Source organism: Cucumis melo, chromosome 4 (assembly GCF_025177605.1).
Source record: "Cucumis melo cultivar AY chromosome 4, USDA_Cmelo_AY_1.0, whole genome shotgun sequence".
Lineage (NCBI taxonomy): Eukaryota > Viridiplantae > Streptophyta > Magnoliopsida > Cucurbitales > Cucurbitaceae > Cucumis > Cucumis melo.
In genome coordinates, this window is record NC_066860.1 from 31,174,164 (window position 1) to 31,184,058 (window position 9,895).

Genomic DNA, 9,895 nt, shown 5'->3' on the forward strand with positions numbered 1-9,895 from the left:
GGGTAAGGAAAGAGAAAATAGCGAATGATCTTCAAAGTGTACTTGATTATTATATTTGAAAGCTACTAAAACATCACTTTTCCAAAATATAAGGACCAAATTAAACTATGAATCCCAAATAGTTATTGATATCAAAGTACTTTTCCAAATAGAATAACAAAAAAACGTCTGAATCAAAACGTTCCTTTTGTTGCTAGCATATAGCAGTTCACAAAACACAGAGCAAACACAAAAGCACCTGGTAGTTCCATAATAAAAATTCAAGGGGAAAAACGATAACTTCAACATCTATGTGCCAAGCCAATTATTCAAAGCATAAAAGAGAGTGAGTTCACTTGAACTAGAAGACTTGGAAGTGTCAGCATCACTTCAAAGTGACCAGTGCAGATGTTGAGTCGAGTCGAAGGCACCCGAATGCCCAAGTTCCATATATGGCCTCCTAGCTAGATGAGGAAACTGGACATCACCAGAGAAAGAACTGGTAAGAGCATGTGAAACTTGGTGATTGAGACCCAGATCAGATGTCAGGTCCAGAAAGCTGCTAGGGGGAGCTTCATTCCCCTTGAAACCCCACGACATGGTCGGAAAATGATTGGTAGCGGCATGAGTTGTTGTTTGAGCCACAAGTGTACCTTCAGCATTCAACAAGGCATTTACCTCGACAGTCGTCGTTCGGTTTCTGGAGCCCCATGATTCGTTTGACAGAAGAGAGAGAGCACAAGATGAGTCGGTAACTGAATTAATGCATTCTCCACCCGAAGGATTACCAGGACCAGAAAAACTGGTTCCACCTGCGGAAACTGGCAAGAGAAGTTCAGGTTGATTGTTCTCAGAGTTGCTCTGCCAGGGATGTGGGACATATTTCCCGATGGAACCGATGCTTCGGTTTCCCAGTACTCGTTCAGATGCTTTCGTACCTGACAACCAGACATCTTTTCCTGCTAGCTTTGGATATGCACTAAAATCCATTAGAAAGCTTCCAACTCTGTTGCTGTTTTCTATCATTACAAGCAGCAGACATATTAGTTAGTCTTGCACAAAGCTTGAAGTAAACAAAAAAAATTTGGTAGGTGATAGCGATGTCTAACCAAAAATAGACGAAGAGAAGCGGCCATAACGAGGGGATAATAGTGACCCAGGTGGAGGCTTCCTACGACGCTCGTTATGACCAGCCAAACGCCTGCGACAACTACGTTTTCCTTGATCAAATTCAGGAAGTTGGTGGAATCTGGCAAAAACCAAACCAGCAATCAGTTTTAGTAAATTACTAGAGAAGGAAAACACAACACATCAGCAAATACTAGAAGTTCAAATTCCAAGTAATATCAGAAATGAGGAGAAATTTTGATAAAGGAAACTGATAAGGATCAAATGGAAAAATTATCCATATCATTAGGTGATTAGCCTCCAAAAAGCTGTTCTCGTTACCTATTTCAAAATTATGGAATCAAAATATCACAAAATAAATAAATAAATAAATGAAAAATAACTACCAAAAACTGCCCTTTCGAGGTTCATCAGTTCAGAAGATCGCCCTTTCACACAAGAAAGAGAAACCACACATACTGTAGTCAAGTTGAAGTCACGCAAGTTTTAAGAAGTTGCATCTTAGTTGAGTTCGTAAGCTTCATCTATAAATAGGAACTCTTTAGCCATAATTTTGGCATTGCTAATCAATTTGATTCAATATTGAGATTAAAATGACTAGGTAATTTGGTATTACTTGCGAGTTAAATTGCTTTCTTTCTTCCATCTACCATTACTTGTCTACTTCACTTCCTTATTTGAACAGGGTCTGTTCTATAGCTTATACAACCGTGTCCTACATTTCTAATGAGTCGAGAACCAAAATCTGGTGGATGAACCACTACTCATCCTACATCACTTCTTTTGGTAAGAAACTATTTTCACTGAACAAATGAATTTAAACCCCAGAAGATTCCAAAAAGCTCCACCAAGGGACGTAAAAATTCAAGATCTCATTGTACCATCGTCACTTGTCCACTTCTAAAGATAGATCCTATACACTCCACTTAGTTCTCATTATTAAAGAAGAATGCTCCAACTAATTCTGTTATAGTACTGAATATTCCGTGTAATCTAGCATCATTTGTACATTATTAGCATTTGAAAACAAAAACAGAGGGCATCAATCTTGTGATACTGATAGTCCATTTAAAGACAAGGTTGGTCTTGTGTTCTTGATTTCAATGTAGCTGACAACTTCTCTCTCCTCTATTATTTGTCCAAATACATACTCAATCATAAGGCTGGACATAGAACTAAAATTACTAAAAGTTAAGACAGGGAACAGGAACTTACCAGTAGACCTCTAGCCTCTAGTTTCCAGTTTCCGCTAAATAATCAATGCCCACAGCACAATATCTAAACAAGTTATTATGAAGCCCTAAACTACTTCAAAGAAATTTAAGTATTGCACAAGGTTCCTTCATATCTAGAAAAATTTCGACATAAACCAGAATCCAAAAGGTTAGCCTACTGAGGGAATCAGCTACTTGAACAAAAAGGGGAGAGGGTTTGCTGCAGTAAAGCGGGCCTCTCAAAGTTTTGATTTTGCCCCCAAGTCTTTTGTTACAAATGGTAGAGAAGTTGTCACCTTGAATGCATTTCGTCCAAATTGAACCAAAATATAGCTAAGAGAAGTTACAGGTGCATTATGGACATTTAGCCTTACTATGGAAACATTGACAAGTTGATAAGAGAATTGTTAAGATTGAGATGGGTTCCAATGGAGGATCTCACCTAGTTACCGTAACTGGAAGGTCGTCGCTAAACTAACTGTGTGTGGTCTGAGTTTGGGCAAAATAGCTAACAGAAAGACAGGCATATTGCTCAAATGAGCCGGGAAGAAATTTTTTTGAAGCATCAAGTTCAAGTATACGTCAATAAACATGATGAGGAGCACAAAGGTTAAGCTTCAAGAACTACGACTTCAAACGCTTAAAGAAAAGCACTGATGAGTTCACAAGTGTTAAATTATGTTATCATCCTAAGACTATTCTTCATTTGATAACACATCAGTATTCTTCTCTAAGCATTTGTCTCTCCTGTTCCTTTTTATCATTCGTTTCTTAGAAACCTAATATATTCAGATCTATACAAATTGAAACAACCATAAACACAAAAGAGTTTTACGAAGCAATACTATTCAATCCTATACACTATATATGTACATAAGTCCCTAAGTTTATCCGGCTCAGTGCTCTGTGCCAAAGCACCATATAACTTTTTTCAGTTTTTACTTCGACCATTGGTACCACATAAAAACATCAAACAAATTATTACACCTGAATAACTAACACAGCACCAGAGATAATTTTTTCCTTCGACAACTGGTTTTAAGACAATAATTTCAATATATCCATGTTTATCGATGGAATTTCAGAATAAAAATCCCACGTCTACTACGTTTTTCCTCATGAAATAGACCCCTTGTCTCTATCAGAAATGAAGTTTAAAAGAGACAGACTAGAGGTCCAGAGGGACAGCACTCCCATCAGCAGAAGAATCAAACTCCTTTTTTTGACTTTTGTGTATCTAGCTGGCGTCGAACTCCAAAGGGTTTTTGTTACTTTCCTCTGTTTTTATATTGACCAGAATAGGAAGGACTTTAGGGGATGAGTGAATATCAAGTTCATTTGCTTCCATTGTATTAATATGCCTAGCTGCAGCTGTTTGTAAAATAACAAGAATAACCTAAAAATATTCGTTTTTGACGCCTTAAAGGAGGCTGCAACAAAAACATGTATGGAATTCTGGGTTATGAGAATTTCAAAAAGTTAAAAGGAGAAAGCAAAACAAGCACTTGCTCCAAAAAGAATAAACAGAATGATGATGTTGTAGGCCATTGTACTGAATCTACTGACTGGCATCCCCGCTCAAGACTTGATATCAAGCTAAAGGTGGAAATTTGACAATATCCCATTAGAACAGAGCTAACAGAACGGCATCAAAAACAAATATATTAGTCTTAGGATGCTATTTGGTTCTGTAACCTTTTTAGTAGGGTCTGGTCTGCTTGGTTCAAAAACAAGAAGTTGGATGTTGTAAGAAAAAAAAATCTCCAACTTCATTTTTTAAAAAAAAATCAATGTGATTGGCCTCACCCAAACCCCTAAAATCTAATTACATGAGGATAAAACCTTGACAGTGTAGAAGAGACGAACCCAACTATAAACACGTAAAGCACTCTGCATTCAACCTACAGCTCCATATTAATGTGCATCTACAGATTCAACCAAACCGGTACAAGGAAAAAGATGAATCTAAGCTTAAAACAAATATGAAACTCAAAACATGACAGAAACAAAGTGAATTGGAAAAAAAAACAGTAAAAAGAATCTTTCAGTCATATTAGGTAGAAAGAAATTTAATCACTACTCATAAGACCCAAAAGGAAGTACGAATTATTTTATAAATTAAACCCACCATCAACTAACAGATCACAGAGAAACCTAAGGGATAGCTCCAGCATATACTAAAAGGACACCCAACAACCGTAAGAAAAAAAAATCAGGGACCAACAATAAGAACTGATGAAGAGAATGATTTTGAAAAGCCAACTGACCTGCTACACTGTTGGCAAAACCTTTGCTCAAGGCCAGCAACAATGACTTTAGGGGATTTGGAGTGCATAGTACAAACTTTGTGTCTGGAGTAGTAAGCTTTAGCATCAGTGAGATCTACCCTACAGCCTTCAACCTGGCACCTAGGAGGCTGAGCCGGGTGAACAACTCCTCCCCTAGGTTTCTTGGTGGGTGTTGATGCAATTACAGCTGAAGATGAGAAAGATCCCCCACCTGATTTGGGAAGCTCTGCAATACCCACATCTTCAAAATAAATTTTCTGCCCAAATTTGAGGCCATTGAGTGATTCAGCTGATGAATTAGGTGGTGAGGAATTAGATGACCCACCTGACTCAGTCAAAGAGCTGCAATCCATTTCCATCAGAAAGAAGAAAAGAAAAGAAAAGAAAAGAAAAGAAAATACCCCCTCCTAAATCTCTTCCATTAAGAAAGAGGGGTCGTCATTACGAGTCCCTCTTTTGAGAACAAAGAAAGGGAAAGAGAGGTAGAGATAAGAAAAGGGAAGAGAGTGAAATGGGTTTAAAAGGTTGAATGGGAAAGAAGGGTGAGGGAAGAAAAAAACGATAGAAATGGCAGTGATGTAAGGACACCAAAAAGTAGAAAGACCTGACATTGGGCCTTTGCCAGCCAAAGGGGTTTCTTTTATTTATTTATTCTTTTTTTTTTTTTTTTCCCTTCCTTCTTGGGTATTGTTAGCTATTGTCACGCTTACTTTTCCTCAACCTCTGTCAAAAACAATGGAAGAAGAAAAAAGGAAAGGCTAAAAAATGAGAAAGGAATTTTAAACCATGATGGGTTTCTGCGGCTCTGTATCCTATCTGATGGCCTGAATTTCTTTGTCAAAGCCAAAATCTTTCTTTTCTCTTTTCCTCTTGTGTTGTATTTTGTCACCAAACATGATGGAAAAAGCCCGGATGCATCCACTATGCGCCCATTTATGTCTCTTTCTCCCTACCACATCACACAATTTTAAGTAATTTCTCTTTTCAAAATTTGTGTGGTAGAAAAATAGAAAGTATACAGATGCACTTTATCATTATCATTGTGAAAATAACTTCTCTTTCAACCTCTCTTTCATCTCTCTTGATTTCTTTTCTACTTTCTAATTACAACTTGCCTTTTCTTTAAATATTCTGAGTTTGTTGGGATGTCTCTCACCCAATTTAATTGCTTTTAAATAGTTGGGAAGTTCAAGCTTCCTTACCTCGTTTTAGTATGAAACTTTTATTTCTTGCATAAACTTTTGTTTAGCTTTCAAATTTTTCGTGTTTTTTTATCATATTGAGTGCTCGATGTAAAAACAAAAGTTCAAGGAATTGAAATTTTTGAAAGCTGCTATGAATAAAAATTTCATACTAAAGACTTATAAATTTGTACAAAGTCATTCTTAAAAAATAAATATATATTTAAACCAATTTAAAAGTATAATATAAGATGTTTGAATGATATTTGAGAATAAATAATTGTTTGTTACTAATAATAGAAAAAAAAATTATGGGGGAGAATAGTGGAAATATATTCCAATGTGATATATGAATATGTGGAGACCAATGACAACTCTACACTCCACCTTTTCAATTCAATAATAATATTAATCACTTTTAATTTCATTTTGTTACTATCACTTTCATGTTCTTTTTTCTTTTCCTTTGTCTTTTTCTTTTTCAAATATATTTTATTTTAGTTTCTAGATTTTGAATTTACTATTTAAGTTTTTTAACCTATATAAAATGGTTGGTTTCTAAATTTTTAGAGTATTTTATTTTACTTAATAAACTTTCAAATTCTTAAACTTAATTGGTTATAAAAAAAATGTTATAGAATTAAAAATAATTAAGGATATTTTTTCGACAATAATAAAAAATTATAACCCATTTACTCTCTATGAAAAAAAAAATAGACAAAAACTCATTACACTTGATTTTGTTACAATATGTAAGCAGCTTGTCCATTTTGTCATTTTTTATGATTCTTCTTTTTTATTACAATGGCTCGCATTTTTCATTTTTCTCAAGTTCGATGATTGAACCTTTACCAAATTTTAAAATACAAAAATTGGATTTTTTAAATTTAATTTTTTTTAGCTTTTTTGAACTAAGCACGGGTTTTCAAAAGTGTTGCTAAAATAGTAGATATAAAATCAATAAATTTAGAGATGATAGTAATAAGTAGTATTTATATGCTTAATTTTGTAAGTTCGAATTAAATGTAGATTCTATTTTTTAAAAAAATATGAGAATAACTTAACTTAATGTATTTAAAAATCCAATTAAAAATGTTGTTATATACGTAATTATTTTTTTTCTAAATTGCTATCCGTTATAATTATCTTTCAAAATTCTTAAAATAATCAATAAACGTCGTCTCTAAAAATTGAGTGAATACTTAGTTAAAACAAAAAAAAAACACTTTTAAAAATATAAATCATGAAACTCAAAAACAAAATTGAAACTTAACCTCAAAATAAAATTGACCACATTTTTTTACAAGATATTCTATAAATTTTCTTGAACTGGATGCCTTTTTTAATATAATTTTTGTTGCTTTTTATTTTCACTACATTATTGAGAAGTAATCATGTAAGAAAACTTGTCAATTATTTCCCCATTTTTCTATATACAAAACAATAATATATCAAATATGTGGTCACAGAAAAAAAAAATTTGATTCCACAATTTATTAACTTTTATTTTAAAAAATAATTTATCTACATATACAAAGTTTTTTAGGGTTCAATTTAAGAACAACAAAATTTTCAAAATAGATTTTCTTACTACACCCTTGAGTTTAGCCAAAATTTTGATGAGGTTTTGTTAATTATGATGTTAGAAAACAATTTCAATATAGATTTAATCCTAGATTTATGATATAATTAAAATTTATTAACTTTTAAGGTCATGATAATTTAAGATTATGGACCATAATTATAATTTAACCTAAATATATATAGTTTAGGATATTTGTCATGAAAACAAATTTAGTACTTCCAAGAAGTCTAAATATGATGTTTTTGTCACACATGGTTGACTTTTGACTATTCATTTTATTTTAATTATAATGTCTAATTCTTAACACCAACAAAGCATATATGTTGTTATGTGGTGAAGGTACTAATTAATCCTTTTTATATTCAACACCTTTTTCTTTCTTTATTTTTATTACCTTCTTTCATAACATTATTGGAAGAGAATAAACAATGTGGAGGGAAAGAAATAATATATATATATATATATATATATCTTTGTAAATTATTTTTCCACTTTTTCTTTTTAATTTTAAAAAGTTGAAGCAATATTGGCCAATAATAGATGAAATATAATGCAACATTTAAAGCCCATGCAGTACTTCTTATTTGCCTATCCATTTTTAAAGCTATGATTCCTATCTTATTTCAAACTCACCCTCTTACAAATAGTTTATAGTATTATTGATCGAGGTCTTGATTTCATGAAAAATGAAAAATCGATTCGATAGATACTTATGAAAAAAAATTATCAAAACAAAAGGTTGGAAAAATAAGTTTAAAGGAACAAAATAAACGTTTTATTATTTTTAAATAAGTAAATATGGTTCATTATTTGTATTTTGTGAATTTTTTTTTACAATATAATAAAAATATTGATTCATCTCTCGTTTCGATATTAAACCTATGAAAACAGTAAAATATTTATGGAAATATTGATATGTCGATACAAAATTCAAATATCCACAGTTAAAATTACATTAAAAGAAAAAGAAGGACAATCACTTAAAGGGTTGGAATATAATTAAACTATTTGCCAATGACTTGTTTAATAGGAAATCTGAAAACAAATAATTCACTCCATAATTTTTCTTTATGTTTTGATTCATACGATGGATTCTAATTTAAATCATTATTTAAAATGTGTTTAATAATATATTTTCTGTTTGAATTTCAAACGATATATACTATAGTACTTAATAATTATTAAAATAAAAAAGAATAACAACACAAAGTCGTTAAGAATCTATGATTCCCTATCAAAGATCTTCCCTTCTTATCAATTTGTTAAATTTTTTGAACAGAACAAAATTGTTTATAATAATAATATTGTATCTACGAACGATCCATTTGACGAATTAAACATCCATTTAGATCGGTACTTTATAATTTAAAAAAAGCGTTTTTAAAGATTAAAAAACATATGTTTTGATGCACTTAATCCTTTCTATATCAGTCAAAATATAATAAAGTTGAGAAAGGTTTATTAGAAAAATGGAGAAAGAAGAGATGAGTTATTTTGGGTGAAGCAATAATTGGAGGCAAGAGGAAAGAAAATGGGGCCTCTGATAAGCAATTCCACATGCCCATCACAGAAACAGAAGACCTTAACTTAGGATTGGATATCTTCTGCCACTGCCAAAATAAAAAGCAATAGTCTTGTCTTACAAAGATTTCAGAATCTTCAATAGTATATCTCATATATTTCACTTTTTCCTCCTTTTCCTTTTCAAAAAATAAAAAGTGCAAAATACTCTTTTTGCAAACATCGAGTTTGTTAATTACAGTAAGTGATTATAATAGTTTTAGAATATAGGGTAGAGACTATTTTAGTCTAAGTATAAAATAGTAAACACGAAGCATTTTGTTTATGAAAATCTAACCATTTATATTTATATTTAAGGTTGAAAGAGGTGTCCCCTACCAACGTATACCATTTAAAGCTTTTGAAAAACTAATGAATCTTAAAAGTTAGTCAAATGTTAGCAAAGCGAGGACATCAAAGTATAGAAAATTTCCATGGAGTCCAACAATATGTATGAAATTTAAGGATGATTTAGATTATAGTGGTAGTCTAAAAAGTAAATACAACTAATTATATTTGTTATTATTTATATGTATTATGTAATCGTAATGAACTATGGAACCCACTTTCAAATTTGTCATCGAAAAACTTACTCTAATCAAGAAACAAAGTGTCTTCAATATAAACGGAGCGTGTTCAATATAAATATAATTGTAACAGTATGAGTATTACGAATCTTATATTTATTCTCACCTTTAGTGTAAAATAACAATAAAAGTGTGACAAATTTCTAACTCTATATAAATGCAATAAAACACAATCTAATTATGTTTGTGTTTCGTACTTAGTGTTGTTAATCCATCAATAAAATTCTATTACAATCACATCAATTTTTGTTACATATAGCTAAATAGGACTAAATCTCATTTTTGGGCTCAATAACCACGAGTTGCTACAACAATTATATCTAACATGAAGTGCTTTATTTATGTTATATAAAATCCATTTCCACAAGTTTAA

At 31.7% G+C, this 9,895-nt stretch overlaps 1 protein-coding gene across 2 annotated transcripts; it reads right to left on the minus strand.

Moving 5' to 3' along the window:
- Window positions 1-100: 100 nt before the first annotated feature.
- Window positions 101-5,226, minus strand: LOC103486778 (squamosa promoter-binding-like protein 9). 2 transcript variants are annotated; one of them, XM_017044280.2, is made up of 4 exons: window positions 4,935-5,224; window positions 4,589-4,835; window positions 1,089-1,228; window positions 101-998 (listed from the first exon to the last, which is right to left on the minus strand). In XM_017044280.2, exons 1-4 carry the CDS (start codon window positions 4,966-4,968, stop codon window positions 370-372), a joined length of 1,050 nt encoding a protein of 349 aa, XP_016899769.1. In that variant the 5' UTR covers window positions 4,969-5,224; the 3' UTR covers window positions 101-369. The 2 variants fall into 2 exon arrangements, with proteins under 2 accessions (XP_016899769.1, XP_008443072.1); XM_008444850.3 differs by having other exon boundaries at window positions 4,589-5,226.
- Window positions 5,227-9,895: the final 4,669 nt, after the last annotated feature.

Coding starts and splice junctions, on each gene's coding strand:
- LOC103486778 (XM_008444850.3), bottom strand. CDS start 4,968: ATGGAAATGGATTGCAGCTCTTTGACTGAGTCAGGTGGGTCATCTAAT. Junction 1,229..4,588: donor TTTTGCCAACAGTGTAGCAG/GTCAGTTGGCTT, acceptor GGTTTTTGCCAG/ATTCCACCAACTTCCTGAAT. Junction 999..1,088: donor CTTCTCTTCGTCTATTTTTG/GTTAGACATCGC, acceptor TTGTAATGATAG/AAAACAGCAACAGAGTTGGA.